The 17,798-nt window shown below is 49.4% G+C and overlaps 1 protein-coding gene across 2 annotated transcripts in view; it reads left to right on the forward strand.

Moving 5' to 3' along the window:
- Window positions 1–17,798, forward strand: part of NFIC (nuclear factor I C) — a 133,693-nt gene that overhangs the window by 22,786 nt on the left and 93,109 nt on the right. For both annotated transcript variants that reach the window (XM_056844612.1, XM_056844613.1), the window contains exon 2: window positions 8,356–8,887. In XM_056844612.1, the coding sequence (XP_056700590.1) occupies window positions 8,356–8,887 (532 nt within the window). The remainder of the gene's footprint in view (window positions 1–8,355; window positions 8,888–17,798) is intronic.

A 17,798-nucleotide genomic window follows, 5' to 3' on the forward strand; every position in this document is an offset into this window, starting at 1 on the left:
CCCTCTCCGTATCAAAGTCCATAGCCAGCCCTCTACAGTTGCTAGGGCTGCCAACCTCCAGGAACTAGCTGGAGATCTCCCGCTATTGCAACCGATCTCCAGCCGATAGCAATCAGTTCCTCTGGAGAAAGTGGCCGCTTTGGCAATTGGACTCTATGGCACTGAAGTCCCTCCCCAAACCCCTCCCTCCTCAGGCTTCGCCCCCCAAACATCCCTCCTAGCGGCAAAGAGGGACCTGGCAACCCTAAAAATCTCACCCAAGTCATGAATTGGCCACTGTTAGCAAGCTGTGTGTTTGTGTGTGTGTGTGTGGGGTAAGGTTGCCAGATCTGGGATGGGAAATACCAGGAGATTTTGGGGCGGAGCATGAGAAGGGCAGGGTTTGGAGAGGTGAGGGACTTCAATGCCAAAGTGGCCATTTTCTCCAGGGGAGCTAATCATCACCCCCTGGAAATCAGTTGTAATAACAGGAGAGCTCCAGCCACAACCTGGAGGTTGGCAACCCTAGTGGGGGGGATTGATCTGTTGTAAGCTGAATTCTTGTACCTTTCCCCAAATTGACTGGAGGGGGGAATGTGAGGAACAGAAGACCCATCTAGTTTAGCTTTTTAGAACCAGGGAAGTATAGAAATATAGGAACCCCCCCTCCCGAATTCTCAGACATCAGGGTGACATGTGAGGGTGGGGGAGTTTAGCCTGCCTTAGAATCATAGAGTAGGAAGTGACCACCAGGGTCATCTAGTCCAACCCACACTCCAAATCCTTCTAAACAGCTCCCCTGTACAGTATAATTTTTTCCACTATTTGCAATGGGGGGCATATTAGCCTACCTTACAGGGCTGTTGTGAGGACTGCAATATGACAGTATACCCAGAATGCAACATTACAGAGATGCTAACTAGATGGTTTATTTGCTGTGGTTAAAATCGAGGTTTGCTGACTCCGACTTGGGAAATTCCTGGAGATTTGGGGGGTGGAGCCTGAGGAGGGCGGGGTTTGGAGAGGGGAGGGACTTCAATGCCATACAGTCCACCTGTCAAAGTGGCCGTTTTCTCCAGGGGGAACTGACCTCAGTCACCTGGAGATCAGTTGTAATAACGGGAGTTCTTCTGCCATCGCCTGGAGGTTGGCAACCCTAAATATACCCCAATTAAATTCTGCCAACCTTCAGGTAGGGACTGAACATCTCCCAGAACTCCATCTTCAGATGACAGAGATCAGTTCCTCTGGAGAAAATGGCTCCTTTAGAGGACTCAACAGCATTATACTCTGCTGAGCTCCCTCCTCTTTCTAAACCCTGCTGTCCCCAGACTCTGTCCCCAGAATCTGTCCCCAAATCTCCAGGAATTTACCAACCTGGAGTTGGCACCCCTGGGATGGTATCTTTGTATTTCTGCCAATGAGTTCTTTGAGACCCCAGCGCCTTTCTCTTGAACCCTTTTCTTCAGATGAAAACACCTTGGAGATAGGATTAAAATACTCAAAAGGGTGACCGACGAGCCAACCCTGAAATAAAAAAGAAATCACTGGGCGGGAGTGTTGTGGGGTTAGGCTCCGTGAAAGAACTTTTATTGTCATGGAGGTTAAAGAAATTGGTTTGTTATTTATTTGTGCCCCTTTGGGGGACAGTGAGGACTCTAAAGGTGTCAAAAGGATTATAAAATGAAATTAATTTTGCAAATAAGAATAAACTACAGCCATAGACACACGTTTTCTCGATTTGCAAAATCTGTCTCAAAGGCAGTATTCTGTTGTTCATGATGAAGAATGTTTAATATTTCTTTATAAAATGCAAATTAATAAACCCCTCAATTTCCCCTGAAAACCAAGTTATATGGATGTAGGGGTGGTGGTAGATGGCAGGACTGTTTCTTCTTCTTCCTCTTCTTCTTTCTTCCTCTTCTTTCTTCCTCTCCTCCTCCTCCTCTTCTTCTTCTAGAGTTGGAAGGGACCACCAGAGTCATCTAGTCCAACCCCCTGCACAATGCAGGAAATTCACAACTACCTCCCCGCCACACCCCCAGTGACCCCTACTCCATGCCCAGAAGATGGCCAAGATCATGCTCTCCCTCACATTCTGCTTAAGGTCATAGAATCAACATTGCTAACAGATGGCCATCTAACCTCTTCTTAAAAACCTCCAGGGAAGGAGAGCCCACCACCTCCTGAGGAAGCCTGTTCCACTGAGGAACTGCTCTAACAGTTAGAAAGTTCTTCTTAATGTCTAGACGGAAACTCTTTTGATTTAATTTCAACTGATCGGTTCTGGTCCGACCTTCTGGGGCAACAGAAAACAACTCGGCACCCTCCTCTATATGGCAGCCCTTCAAGTACTTGTGAAAGTTCAGTATTCCCCTTCTTCCTTCCATACTGAGACAGATTCCTTCCTCCGACTCAGGGCCCGCTCAGCCCAATTAGAAGGAGCCCTGGATTCCAGTAGGAAACGGAGAGCTGGTTGCAATCCCAAAACCGCAGAAAGAAAACCATAGCCAGGCAAGCTGTGTGAAGCCAGGCATTCCTGTCGGGGGTGTTGTTGGTCCTGTGGTACGATGCTCAATTACGCTTAAGGAGAACCAGACTTGAAGAAGGAGCTGCGTTTGGGAGATCCGGCATCCTGCTCCTTCGAGCTGGCACGGCCGAAGTGGATCTCTTAAGGTCTCGTGTTCATGTACAGCAGGGCGGAGGCGGTCGGCTTTTTGAGCTGGTGGAATGGGCTAGGCCGCTTCGGAGTGTGGGCAGGCTCGGAGGACTACATTTTAAAACGATCTCCTGTATTAAGAAGCAGAAGAAAACACCCCGCAAGTAGAAAATTGGAACAGCGAGGAGCAGACCTTTTCTTCTGCTGATCTAGTTTTCTACATGCGAGGAATGGGGGTGGAATTCTTTTTTACTTCTTGACGTGATGCCGTCGTCCACTTGACCATTTTGGGATTCTACACACTTTGTTGTCGGAATGGGCCCTTGAGCGCCTCAAAAAAAAAACCTTTCCCATCATTTGAAACTGCAAAGGTCCCATATAGTTCAGCCTCAAGATGTTCGTTGTAGTCTTTGCAAACTGTGGACAAACCTGACCTAATAGAAACCTAATAGAAAGCCAATGTGCTACAATGCTGGAAGAGCTGGGTTCAAATCCTGTTATAGCCACGAAAAACTCTTTGAAGCCTACTGCTCTCTCTCTCTTTCTCTTTCTCTCTCTCACACACACACTCGCTGTCACACACGCACACACTCACTCTCTTGCTCTCTCTCTCTCTGTTGGCCTAGCCTACCTTGCAGAGCTGTTGTGAGAATAAAATGGGGACGGAAGAATCATGGATGCCTCTTTGAGCTCGTAGGGAGGTTGTGATGAACATAACATAAGAACACAAGAAAGGCCATGCTGAACCAGACCAAGGCCCATTAAGTCCAGCAGTCTGTTCACACAGTGGCCAACCAGGTGCCTCTAGGAAGCCCCACAAACAAGACAACTGCAGCAGCATTTATCCTGCCTGTGTTCCATGATACCTAATACAATAGGCCTGCTCCTCTGATCCTGGAGAGAAAAGGTATGCATCATGACTAGTAGTCATTTTGACTAGTAGCCATGAATACCTCTCTCCTCCATGAACATGCCCACTCCCCTGTTAAAGCTTTCCAAGTTGGCAGCCATCACCCCATCCTGGGGCAGGGAGTTCCACAATTCAACTATGTGTTGTGTGACGAAACCCTTCCTTTTATCTGTTTTGAATCTCTCACCCTCCAGCTTCAGCAGATGACCCCGTGTTCTAGTATTATGAGAGAGGGAGAAAAGTTTCTCCCTATCCACTCTCTCCATACCATGCATAATTTTATATTCCTCTATCATGTGATGGAAATGTACTAGACAGAGCTTCCAAATGGCGAAACACCCTTAAAAATGAACAGCCCTGCTTTTTTTTAAGACACCGTTTTTATGGAGGCACACAAGCTGGATTTGACAGGAAAGCTTTGCAAACACAGGCAAATGGGGCTGGAATTCAGGGAGAGGGTATCCATAGCGTTTGAGGGGACGCCATGCTCAGGGAATGCCCACAACGTGAAATAAAGGATTTTAAAAATGAACAAATGAAGGGGGTAGGGATGCTGAAAGACATCCTTGCTTGGCGTGAAGTCTGGGTCATCAGTCAGGCCTGTGGCTTTGGACAGCATTGCACATGTCAATTGGTTCTTATTGTCCCAGGTTACCAGATTGAATCACTGCCGCCTTGATAACGGTGTATGACACTCCTTGCCACATGATGCAGTGCTTTAAAAAGGGAATAGTGATGAGGACGAGAGGTCCTTCAGTGGCTGTTAGCTAGGATGACTACATGGAGCCTCGAGGCTAAAGGGAACAGGAAGGGCTGTGGCTCAGTGCCATAGCATCTGCCTGGCACGCTGAAGAAGGTCCCAGGTTCAATCCCTGGCATCTCCAGTTAAAAGGAACAGGTAGCAGGTGATGTGAAAGACCTCAGCCTGAGACCCTGGAGAGCTGCTGCCAGAACGAGTGGACAATACTGACCTTGAGAGCCAGCGTGGTGTAGTGGTTAAGAGCAGTGGTTTGGAGTGGTGGAGTTTGAGCTGGAGAACCAGGTTTGATTCCCCACTCCTCCACATGAGCAGCGGAGGCTTATCTGGTGAACTGGATTTGTTTCCCCACTCCTACACACAAAGTCAGCTGGGTGACCTTGGGCTAGTCACACCCTCTCAGCCTCACCCATCTCATAAGGGGTCTGTTGTGGGGAGGGGAGGGGAAGGGAAGGTGATTGTAAGCAGGTTTGAGTCTCCCTTAAATGGTAGAGAAAGTCGGCATATAAAAGCCAACTCTTCTTCTTGTTCTTCTTGATGGACCAAGGGTCTAATTCCATATGAAAGAGTTTCATGGGTTCATGTGTATTTCAGAATGCCATTTTCCTGGGGGAGGGGGTCAAATACCAGCGGTGGGCCACTTGTGGGCTTCTCAGAGCATCTGGGTGCCCACTGTAGAATACAGGATACTGGATTAGATGGACCACTGATCCCATCCAGGTAGGCTTTTCTTAGGGTCCCCCCCCCCAGTTAAAAACTTCAGATTTTTGTTGTAGACATTGTGTCAATTTTTTGTTACCATGAAATTATTCTCAGGTTTCAGCCCCCTAGAGAGCCAGCATGGTGTGGTGGTTAAGAGCGCTGGACTCTAATCTGGAGAACCGGGTTTGATTCCCCGCTCCTCCACATGAGCAGTGGACTCTAATCTGGTGAACCGGGTTCGATTTCCTACTCCTCCACATGAAGGCTGCTGGGTGACCTTAGGCCAGTCACAGTTCTTTCCAAACTCTCAGCCTCACCTACCTCACAAGGTGTCTGTGAGGAGAGGAAGGGAAGGTGATTGTAAGCCAGTTTGAGACTCCTTAAAGGTAGAGAAAATTGGGGTATAAAAACCAGCTCTTCTACTTCAGCATGGTGTAGTGGTTAAGAGCAGTGGTTTGGAGAGGTGGACTTTGATCTGGAAAACCATGTTTGATTCCCCACTCCTCCACATTAGTGGGGACACTAATCTGGAGAACTGGATCTGTTTCCCCACTCCTCCACATGAAGCTAGCTGGGTGACCTTGGGCGAGTCACAGCTCACTTAGAGCTCTCTCGGCCCCACCTATCTCACAGGGTGTCTGTTGTGGGGAGGGGAAGGGAAGGTGATTGTAAGCCCATTTGATTCTTCCTTAAGTGGTAGAGAAAGTCGGCATATAAAAACCAACTCTTCTTTTTCTTCTTCTTGCAAATCTCTGATGATCTTTATATATTATCTATATGTATATATGACGGGAGAGAAGGGAACAGATCTATATCTGGACTCTAGTGAGCATATGTGTGAATGCATGTGCATGGTTACACAGTAGCTGTCCTTTCAACTTCCCAATCAGTTAATCCCCCAGAATGTACTGAAGCAGCAATCTGGTCCCTTTTGAGACGACTCCTTCAGGGTGGCACTGTGGCTAGGGTTGCCAACCTCCAGGTGGCGGCTGGAGTTCTCCTGCTATTGCCAGCCAATAGAGATCAGTTCCCCTGGAGAAAATGGCCACTTTGGCAACTGGATTCTATGGCAGTGAAGTCCCTCCCCTCCCCAAACCCCGCCCTCCTCAGGCTCTGCCTCAAAAACCTCCTGCTGGTGGCGAAGAGGGACCTGGCAACCCTGTGTCTCAGTGACAGAGCCCCTGCTTTGTATGCAGAAGATCTGAGGGTTCAATCCCCCGTTGTCTCTTAAAGGATCTCAGGTGCCCAGTATTGGGGGAAACCTCTCTCCCCAGCCCCCATACCTTGGAGAGCACGGCACAGATGAAAGGGATTGATGGTTTGACTTGTCTGCATCAAGGAACTTTGCATCTTTCACATGACTGGCAGACGATCTTGGCATCTCCAGGCGAGCGGCGCCGCAGCCAGAGTGGGCAAGATTGAGCTGTTTGGAAAAGGAAACTCTTGGCAGTCTCATTCCCCAAATTCCCTGTGCCAGGATAAATTTGCCACAAACTCTAGAGGGACAAAGCTACTGAGGTTTTTTAAAGCAGGGGGACAGGGCGAAGTATGTCTGTACACCCCCTTTTCTAATGTTGTTTCCTCTCCTGTCTACTTTTCATTGATGAAAACATGCTTTTGCTGGTGAAACGGTACATCTGTTTTCTGGGGTGGGGGTGGGGCTCAGAAAGTGGTCTGGGGCATGAGAATAGAGAGTTTACCAGTGTGCAGTGGGGAAGGGGGGACATCTCAGGACAAAATTCTGGGTGCCCTGGTGATAGGGTTGCCAACCTCCAGGTACTAGCTGGAGATCTCCTGCTATTACGACTGATCTCCAGCTGATGGAGATCAGTTCCCCTGGAGAAAATGGCTGCTTTGGCAATTGGACCCTATGGCATTGAAGTCCCTCCCCTCCCCAAACCCCGTCCTCCTCTGGCTCCGCCCCCAAAACCTCCCACCAGTGGCAAAGTGGGACCTGGCAACCCTACCTGGCAAGCAGGCTAGGTCTACAGCTGTAAATTTGGCGGGTCCTTTGTTGAGGCCAAGGGAAAGGGAAAATGCCACCGTGAACCAATTGCTGTCTTTCAGCCTTGTCTGCCTTGCAGGGGTGTTGTGAGGGTAATGAGGGAGGGGGTAAGCATGGAGGAAGGGTGGGATATGATGTGAGGAAAAGGATTTTTAAAATAATGCGGGCAAGGTGTTGGTCCTAGTTAAACTGTGGAACTCCCTGCCCCAGGATATGGTGATGGCTGCCAACTTGGAAGGTTTTAAGAGGGGAGTGGACATATTCATGGAGGAGAGGGCTATCTATGGCTACTGGTCAAAATGGGTACTAGTCATGATGCACACCTATTCTCTCCAGGATCAGAGGAGCATGCCAAATATATTAGGTACCGTGGAACACCGGCAGGATAAATGCTGCTGCAGTTGTCTTGTTTGTGGGGCTTCCTAGAGGCACCTGGTTGGCCACTGTGTGAACAGACTGCTGGACTTGTTGGGCCTTGGTCTGATCCAGCAGGGCTTTTCTTATGTTCTTATGTCACATGAACACATGAAGCTGCCTTATACTAAATCAGACCCTTGGTCCATCAAAGTCAGTATTGTCTACTCTGAATGGTGGTGGCTCTCCAGCGTCTCAGGCAGGGGTCTTTCACATCACATCACATCTAGACATTAGGAAGAATTTTCTAACAGTTAGAGCATTTCCTCAGCTGAACAGGCTTCCTCGAGAAGTGGTAAGCCATCCTTCCCTGGAGGTTTTTAAGCAGAGGTTAGATGGCCATCTGTCAGCAATGCTAATTCTATGACCTTAAGCAGATGATGAGAGGGAGGGCACCTTGGCCATCTGCTGGGCATGGAGTAGGGATCACTGGGGGTGTGTGGGGCGAGGCAGTTGTGAATTTCCTCTATTGTGCAGGGGGTTGGACTAGATGGCCCTGGTGGTTCCTTCCAACTCTATGATTCTATCACCTACCTGTCTAGTCCCTTTAACTGGAGATGCTGTGGATTGAACCTGGGACCTGTAGGCAAGCAGATGCTCTACCATGGAGCCACAGCCCCCTCCGCTGTCCTAACAGCAAGTCATAAGAACATAAGAAGTTATGTTCTTATGTTCTTAAGTCCTGTGGTTGCTGTTGCTATGATAGTTGGGTTGGGTTGGTGTTTGTGGGGAGATAGAAGAAAACTTTGCCTGGGAGGCCGTGGTGTCTTTCAGCAGCCCCCGATAAGATGTGTCACCGTAACTTCAGAACCTCATGTTTGGTCTTCAGCTGACCATCGCTTCCCATTGTCTTCCCTCAGCGGCCATACTCTACCGAAACGTTGGCAGCCCCGGTCTTGACTGTCTTCTCTTGCCTTTCTGTCCTCCAGGATGAGTTCCATCCCTTCATCGAGGCGCTCCTTCCTCATGTCCGGGCCTTTGCCTACACCTGGTTCAACCTGCAGGCCCGGAAGCGCAAGTACTTCAAGAAGCACGAGAAGCGGATGACCAAGGACGAGGAGCGGGCCGTGAAGGACGAGCTGCTGAATGAGAAGCCCGAGGTGAAGCAGAAGTGGGCCTCCCGGCTGCTGGCCAAGCTGCGGAAGGACATCCGGCCCGAGTTCCGCGAAGACTTTGTCCTCTCGATCACGGGCAAGAAGCCCTCGTGCTGCGTCCTCTCCAACCCCGACCAGAAGGGGAAGATGCGCCGGATCGACTGCCTGCGCCAGGCCGACAAAGTGTGGCGCCTGGACCTGGTCATGGTCATCCTTTTCAAGGGCATCCCCCTGGAGAGTACCGACGGGGAGCGCCTCGTCAAGGCCGCGCAGTGCACCAACCCCATCCTCTGTGTCCAGCCCCACCACATCAGCGTCTCCGTCAAAGAGCTCGATCTATACCTGGCGTATTTCATTCGCGAGAGAGGTAGGCCACTCCCTTGGTTCTCTTTAGTGCGTCTTCCCTGTGACGTCTCTCCCCCTTCCCAAACGTTGGCACTTCTCTTGATGGTTTTCAGATGGCGTGGCAGGGGAACACAGGGGTCCCTGTGATTTATTCATGCCTTATCGATTAAGGCCAGCATGGTGTAGTGGTTAAGAGCGATGGACTCTGACCTGGAGAACCGGGTTTGATTCCCCACTCCTCCACATGAGCGGTGGAGGCTAATCTGGTGAACCGGGTTGGTTTTCCCACTCCTTACAAGATGATTGTAAATTGGTTTGATTCTTCCTTAAGTGGTAGAGAAAGTTGGCATATAAAAACCAACTCTTCTTCTAAGGTTGTGGCTGAATTTCAGAAAATCACAATTTTTGCATGGTATGAATGAACCTTTTGAATTTTTCTTGTTGTTTTATTTGTTTGTTTGTTTGTTTTATTTATACTCCGCCCTCCCCAGCCAAAGGCCGGGCTCAGAGCGGCTCACATAATATTTCAACGTATGCATATATTAAAATGGAATATAATCAAGCCCTGCTCACTACCTGAGTTCGATCCCATTGGAAGTTGGTTTCAGCTAGCCGGCTCAAGATCGACTCAGCCTTCCATCCTTCCGAGGTCGGTAAAATGAGCACCCAGCTTGCTGGGGGTAAAGTGTAGACAACTGGGGAAGGCAATGGCAGAGACCATCAAGGAAGGCTCTGTAGAGGAAGGCAACAGCAAACTGTCTCTGCTTCTCACTTGCCTTGGAAGCCTCTTGCTGGGGTCGCCATAAGTCAGCCACGACTTGACAGCACTTTGCATACTCACAGTTTTGTCTTTCTGCCATATTGTGTAAATATGGCGTTAAGGAGCTACAGATTTTGCAAATGAGACATAAGAAGTTTTTTTAAAAAATTTACGGGAAAAGAAACCAGGGGAACTGGGGATACCATGGGCGGAATGAAAAAGGGTCACAGTGAAAGACAACTGGGGGGAAAGGCCAGGGCCAAACGAGTGTTTGCATATCCCCATCATTTCCATAATGTTGTCCATGTGCACTTTTGAAAGAATGTGAATGTGGCATATATACCCTACCAGTATACAGAAAATCTAAATGAAGATGCAAATAAATGTTGGTTTTGTAATATAGATCAGGCAGATTTTTATCATATGTGGGGGGAATGTATCAGGGGGGAAAAGTTATTAATATAATATCTAAAGGTCTGGAAATAGAAATACCTTTGAAACCAGAAATAATCTTGTTAAACTATTTAACGACTATGAATAAGAAGCATCCTGATATATTCCTCCATATGTTAACGTTAGCTAGGATAAATTTTGCCAGATATTGGAAAGGCATTTCTAGTTTAAGGGGACTAGGCAAGTACATAAGAACAAAAGAAAAGCCCTGCTGCATCAGACCCAGGCCCATCAAGTCCAGCAGTCTGTTCACACAGAGGCCAACCAGGTGCCTCTAGGAAGCCCACAAACAAGACGACGGCAGCAGCACCATCCTGCCTGTGTCCCACAGCACCTAAGATAATAGGCATGCTCCTCTGATCCTGGAGATAATAGGTCTGCATCATGACTAGTATCCATTTTAACTAGTAGCCATGAATACCCCTTTCCTCCATGAACATGTCCACTCCCCTCTTAAAGCCTTCCAAGTAGATGATATGAAAGACCTCTGCTTGACCTCTGGACAGCCTTGGAGAGGGGCCATGGCTCAGTGGTAGAGCATCTGCTTGGCATTCAGAAAGTCCCAGGTTCAATCCCCAGCATCTCCAGTTAAAGGGACTAGGCAAGTAGGTGATGGGAAAGACCCCTGCTGAGACCCTGGAGAGCCGCTGCCGGTCAGAGCAGACAATACTGACTGTGATGGACCAAGGGTTTGATTCAGTAGAAGGCAGCTTCATGTGTTCAATTTTACTTTTAAGCCGGTGGTTTCAGAGCTGCTCGCGGATTTCCCGACGGGGGAGATCGTATTTTAGCTCATGATTTCTCTTTTATTATCCATTATTCCTAGGGTTGCCAGCCTCCAGGTACTAGCCGGAGATCTCCTGCTAGTACGACTGATCTCCAGCCGATAGACATCAGTTCCCCTGGAGGAAATGGCTGCTTTGGCAATTGGCATTGAAGTCCCTCCCCTCCCCAAACTCCCCCATCCCCAGGCTCCCCCCTAAAAAAACCTCCCACCGGTAGCGAAGAGGGACCTGGCCATCCTAATTATTCCTAAACTTGTGCAAGAAGGGAAGGAACTGCTGGAAAGATGGGATTGTGCGGGGCAGGAACAGCAGGGCGTTGCAACTCGGCTCCTTGCAAGAAACCTATTGTTGCTTCCTCCCGCCTGCTCTGGCTTTCTTTCCTGCTCCTGCAGCCTTCTGACCTTGACCCCAGACAGTCTGGGTCTCCCAGGCGGCCTGGCGATCACCTGATCCGCCTAATTGGTAACAACCCCAGGCAGCAGTAAATACACAGCTGATAAGGCCTCCTTGCAGCCTGTCACTTTCCCTCGGCCGAAAGCGGCCCTTCTTAAGGTGGCTCCGGGCAGCGGTTTAAGGCAGAATGGCGGGACCTGCGGCCACCCACCCATGCACACTTCCAGGAAAAGCAGGGCCCAGACTGAAGGGTCACAAGCTTGAGAGACAGCATGGTGTAGTGGTTAAGAGCAGAGGTTTGGAGAGGTGGAGTCTGATCTGGAGAGCCGGGTTGGATTCCCCACTCCTCTATATGAGCGCCGGAGGCTAATCTTGTGAACGGGGTTGGTTTCCCCTCTCCTGCACGTGAAGCCAGCTGGGTGACCTTGGTTAGTCACGGCTCTCTCAGCTCCACCTATCTCACAGGGTGTCTGTTGTGGGGAGGGGAAGGTAAGGTGAATGTAAGCCGGTTTGATTCTCCCTTAAGTGGTAGAGAAAGTCAACGTATACAAGCAAATTTGTCTTCGTCATCGTCTTCCTCCTCCTCCTCCTCCTCCTCCTCAGTCTTGGTTTCGCATGCCAGGGGTGTAAAGGAAGCAAAGGGATTGGTGGCAGCGGCGAAAATGAGGCAGATTAAAACCATGCGGAATCGAGAGGAAATGGAAACCGTTGCATTGGCGCCATTAAAATGATTTGCCAGCGATTCGACGCACGCTATTGGTTGGGCCGATGGCGGGAGTTGTGTGGGTGCCAAAGGGTGTGAGTGCAGCCATAGTAAAAGGAGCCTTGTGCGTCGCAGAAAGGTGTGCGTGGGTTGCGTGCTTCCTTGTCATGTGCTTCTAGGATCACGCACCATGCAGAAATGCTGTCATCTGTACTGGTGGCATAGCAGTGAAAGCATTTGTCCGGGAAGGAGGGATCAAATGTGTGCCATCTTTAGCTCCTTAGTGTCTGACGTGCTGAAATTAATGCATACATTCAGAAGGTGGGAGGGAGGCAGGCCTGTGGATCTCTCCGCAGGGGAGGCGTAATTGAACCTGAGCAAAATCCAGCTGATGCTAAATGCTGTCAAGCTCCACGTAAATCAGTGGTAGAGTCACGTATGCATACGGAGATGTCTCGTTCCCCTCGCACTTACCTTTTGTTTTTAGGAGCTCACCTCGCAAATTTATTTATTTCGTTTGAACGTTGACGTCCCCCCTCTTCAGAGACCTTCTCGAGGTGGCTCTCCAAAAACAAACAAACAAAAAAAAACCCCCATAACATTGTTATAATTAACAGGCCATTAAAAAACCCAGATAAGGAAGACCCAGAACACAACAGCGCATTAAAACGCCAGCATGGAGCATTTAGTAATCCAAATGATCGTAGGGGGTTACCGCACTTTGTATTCCCAGCAATGTATTAAGAGTTTGAAAATGTTATAAAAAACATCGCTTTAAAAGAGTTTTTGGATACCACGGCTTATAAGTGGTTGGAAGACGTCTTCACAGCTAAAGGGGCCAAACAAAGTGCGAACAGTATTTTTTATAAAGTTTTCAAACTCTTAATACATTTGTGGGAATACATAGAAAGTGCGAACAGTATTTTTTATAACGTTTTCAAACCCTTAATACATCACTGGGAATACAAATGTGGTAACCCCCCTTGTCACTGTCCTCTGGCTAGAGGCAGGTTGTAAAAACACTTTTAAAAGATCCGTGCCCTTGTTAAAAGACTGGTGCCTAAAAGAGAGCAGAGTAGGGGCATTCTGCTAGCATTCCGCCAGTGAAGTGCCACCACTGAGAAAGCCCTGTCTCTGGTCACCAGCTGCTTCGTCCGTGAAGGCACGGGCAGAGAGCACGGCTTGGGAGGAAGACCTTAGCTGGCAGGCTGGATAATATGGGAGGAGATGGTCCTTCAACCACTTCACCTCCAAGCCATTGAGGGCCTTAAAGGTAAGAACCATCGCGTTGACTAATGCTCAGGAGTGATACAACCGCTGGATGCTGCCCCTGACAATAACCTGGCTGCTGCATTGTGGACCACCTGCAGTTTTCAAAGGTAGCCCCTGCACAGTAATCTAACTTGGATGACCCTGCAAGGTAGATTTGTTTAATCAGGGGTGTGCAACATAAGGCCCGCGGACCGGATCCAGCCCCTTGAGAGCTCTTATCCGGCCCGCAGGCCAACCAAGGCAGCCACCCCCTCCCGCTCTCAATATGGGCTGGCGAGGCATGGCCCGGCCCGACCAAGTGACATTTATGTCATATCTGGCCCTTGTAACAATTGAGTTCGACACCCCTGGTTTAAAGGAACCGACAACCTTAATACAGTTTTCAGAAAATGCTCAGACTGGTAAATCTCTAGAGGACGAGAAAATCCAAACCCAGTCACCCCAAATGCCTTTCTGCACATCCTTGTTCCTGATGTGAAATGTCGTTGGGAAAGGTTATATTGGTCACAAAAGCTATCCTAGCCAATCAGAGATCACTCTAGTGGTTTGGAGGAGAAATGGGATGGCTGCTTATGGTGAGACATTTGTGCCGCTTTTGCTGCTGGCCAAACAAGTGAGAGTAAAGCTTTTCGTACTAGACACATGGGTTACCCTAGCCAATCAGGGATTACTTAAATGGTTCGTAGGAGGAATGGAATGGCTGCTTGTGATGAGGGCATTTGTGCCTCTTCTGCTGCTGGCCAAACAAGCAAGAGTAAAGCTTTTCGTACTAGACACATAGGTTACCCTAGCCAATCAGGGATTACTTTAATGGTTTGTAAGAGGAATGGAATGGCTGCTTGTGGTGAGGACATTTGTGCTGCTTTTACTTTTGTCCAAATAAGTGAGAATAAATCTTTCTGTACTAGACTGGTGGGTCATCCTAGCCAATCAGGGATTACTTAAATGGTTTGTAGGAGGAATGGAATGGCTGCTTGTGGCAAGGACATTTATGCTGCTTTTGCTTTTGGCCAAATAAGCGAGAATAAAGCTTTCTGTACTAGACACATGGGTTATCCTAGCCAATCAGGGATTACTTAAATGGTTTGTAGGAGGAATGGAATGGCTGCTTGTGGCAAGGACATTCATGCTGCTTTCGCTTCTGGCCGAACAAGTGCGAATAAAGCTTTCTCTACTAGTCACATGGCTCATCCCAACCAATCAGGGATCACTCTAACAGTCACGTGACCTCCCAATACTGATGTAAAGGACATCCCCCTTAAGTCCAGTGGAGGAATTTTTATAAAAAGGGGCTCTTCCTTTTGCCTCAGCTCTTCTTGTTAGGCCTGCCCCATTTCAGTAACCTTTTATGCGATGTTCTTGCGGCAAGGAAGTTTGTTTGGGCTGAAATTCCAGCCCCTCTGGAGATGCCAGCTTTGGCTCTTGGGGGCAGACGAGAGAAGGGGGGCTTGTTTTGGCCTTCGTTTCTGGGTGGCTCGCATGGTGGGACCAAGATGGGAGTTTGTAGCAACGTGGAGATGGGCTGAGGCCAGCCCTTGTTAAGATGCTACTGCCGTCGCCTGTGACATTATCAGTCTGAAGCAGTCTCGGCCCCTTCCCCCCTTGAGATAATGCTCTTCCCCCCACTCCACTGTCAGCAAAAAAATTCCCTCCTCCTGTTTCTCTGCAACGGGCGACCCCAGAGCAGGCTACGTGCTGGTCGGAAGGCTCGACAGCTCCTCACCCCTCTCTGTCCCAAAGGCATCGCGGCGGTGCCTGCTTTGGGGTCCAGGGTCAAAAGAACGGGGTGGCACCCCAAGAGGCCATCTAGATGGCCCTCTGCTTCAGGCAGGGTTGCCCCATCCTCTTTCCCCGTTTGCACCTGTCCCAGGGTGTCCCGTACCCTACGGTGCTGCGGCCATTCTAAACCCATGCGTGGCGCGGGGATCGATCGTGGCCCTCGTTTCGATTGGCTCCCCCTCCTCCCCAGGATGATATTCTGCTCAGGACCTGGCATTGTGACTGCAGTGGGGGGGAGGCGGGGGGGGGGGGTTCCTGTAGCCATTGGCTGGAACCGGGAGAGGAGGTCACCGCTGAATGTCAAAAGCATTGCAGCGTAATGGTAATCAATCTCCCACATCGATCAAACCGCAATGCTCCTCAGCTTAGCAGGCTGGTGAGAAAATGGCTTCTGTGCTGTGGGGGGGGGCAGGGAGGGGGGCTTTTGCGGGGGCGGGGAGGCAGCCTGGAATGGTCAGAAAGGCCCAAATTAAATATGTGCTGCAGTCCGTCACAGCAACCAGGCAGATGATACAAGAATTACGCCCCCCCCCCGGTGGCGTGGCGTTTGTAACAATCGGGTGCTTACTCACGAGTAGGCCCCCTCCCCAGGGAAGCTCTCCAGCCTGCTGTCTCAAAAGGAGCCCATTTGTCCACGAGTGTAGCGTAGTGGTTAGTGTGTCGGGCTAGGATCTGGGAGAACCAGGTTTGGATCCTCATTCCGGGTGTACTTGGGCCGGTCACATGCTCTCAGTCTAACCTACCTCACAGGGTTGTTGTGAGCGTGGGATGGAGGAGAGGAGAAGGATGTAACCTACTTAGCATCCCATTGGAGAGAAAGGCGGGGTGTAAATGAAGTAAATAAATGGAATAAAACTGGCTTTCGTGCCAGGGTGTATCCCAGCTTCGCCATTCAAAAGGTAGACTGTGGCCTGTCCTTAGTAATGGGGCTACTCAGAAGTAAGTGCTTTCCATCTTACTGTACTTCATTTTAACGTCCTTGGGTGAGGATGCTTTACTTCTTTGCCCCCAGAAGGAAATCTGCCGGTGTGGACCTCACTCTGGATTCAGTTTCTTTTTGGGATTTGTCAAGTTTCCTCTTCCGAGAACTGGGAGCTCTTTTAGAAGATTGGCCGGGGAGGGGTTTGTTAAACAAAGATAAATATGTGCAGGGACCGTGAGGCAGCTTTCCAGATACTAACAGCTTAAAAAGGTAAAGGTAAAGGTCCCCTGTGCAAGCACTGGGTCATTCCTGACCCATGGGGTGACGTCACATCCCGATGTTTCCAAGGCAGACTTTGTTTGCGGGGTGGTTTGCCAGTGCCTTCCCCAGTCATCTTCCCTTTACCCCCAGCAAGCTGGGTACTCGTTTTACCGACCTCAGAAGGATGGAAGGCTGAGTCGACCTTGAGCCGGCTACCTGAAACCGACTTCGGTCGGGATTGAACTCAGGTCGTGAGCAGAGCTTTTGACTACAGTACTGCAGCTTTACCTCTCTGCGCCACGGGGCTTCCTTACTAACAGCTTAGGTGTGTGTGCAAAAGATAAAGAGGAGGATTTTCATTAGAGTGCAAACTAGGGAGCCAGCGTGGTGTAGTGTTTAAGAGCGGTGGTTTGGAGCGGTGGAGTCTGATTTGGAGAACTGGATTTGTTTCCCAACTCCTACACACGAAGCCAGCTGGGTGACCTTGGGCTAGCCACAGCTCTCTCAGCCCCACCTACCTCACAGGGTGTCTTTTGTGGGGAGAGGAAGGGAAGGAGATTGTAAGCCGGATTGATTCTGCCTTAAGTGATAAAGTCGGCATATAAAAACCAACTCTTCTTCTTCTTCGAAAGAAGGGAGGCAGGCAGAAGAAAGAAGGAGAATGAGGGAAGGGAGAGAAATAGGCTGAGAACTTTGGGTCTCACGGTGAAGTTAGTACCTGGCTGGTAAGGTAACCTCCATATTAAGAAACCTGGTGAGTTGCCTACACCTGGCCCTCTGGAGTGATTTTGTTTTAATTCTTTTTTCAGGAGCAAGCAAGCAGGCACAGGCACACCCCTCGAGAGAGCCAGCGTGGTGTAGTGGTTAAGAGTGGTGGTGTGGAGTGTTGGCCTGTAATCTGGAGAACCGGGTTTGATTCCCCTCTCCTCCACATGAGCGGATGAGACTAATCTGGTGAACTGGATTTGTTTTCCCCACTCCTCCACATGAAGCCTGCTGGGTGACCTTGGGCTAGTCACAGCTCTCTCTGAACTCTTTCAGCCCGACTTGCCTCACAGGGTGTCTGTTGTGGGGAAGGGCACAAACTCACAATGCATAAACCAATTTACTCCAGAGTGCAAACCATCTATTTCAGTAGGACTATTCTGGAGTTAATAGGATATAGATTGAAAGCCGAAGAGAAAGTTAGATTTCCATATCTAACCCATGTGAAAATGCATGTGATAAAGCTTGAATTTCTATGCAAGTCGCCCAATTCTTATTAATCGCTTGTATTATTTCCAATCTTGGGTATCACTTTTTGATCTTTGGGGGGGGGAGAGAATCAGGTTTATAACCGGTTTGATTCTTCCTTAAGCGGTTGAAAAGGTGGCATATAAAAACCAACTCTTCTATCTGACACACATGGCATGGGAAAGGTTTGGGGAAACAGCCACGATTGTGTTGCCTCCTCTCCCCCCCCCCAGTTGGCAACTGGCCACCTCTGTTTACCAACCCAACCCCTGGAAGGACAAAAAGCACGCAGATGGCCCCCCAATCTGCCAGTCTTTGTCCTTCTGCCAGGTGCCGCTTCTGCGCCGGCTCTCCTGAGCCACACACACGGCC

This window comes from Euleptes europaea, chromosome 2, assembly GCF_029931775.1.
Source record: "Euleptes europaea isolate rEulEur1 chromosome 2, rEulEur1.hap1, whole genome shotgun sequence".
NCBI classification, from domain to species: domain Eukaryota; kingdom Metazoa; phylum Chordata; class Lepidosauria; order Squamata; family Sphaerodactylidae; genus Euleptes; species Euleptes europaea.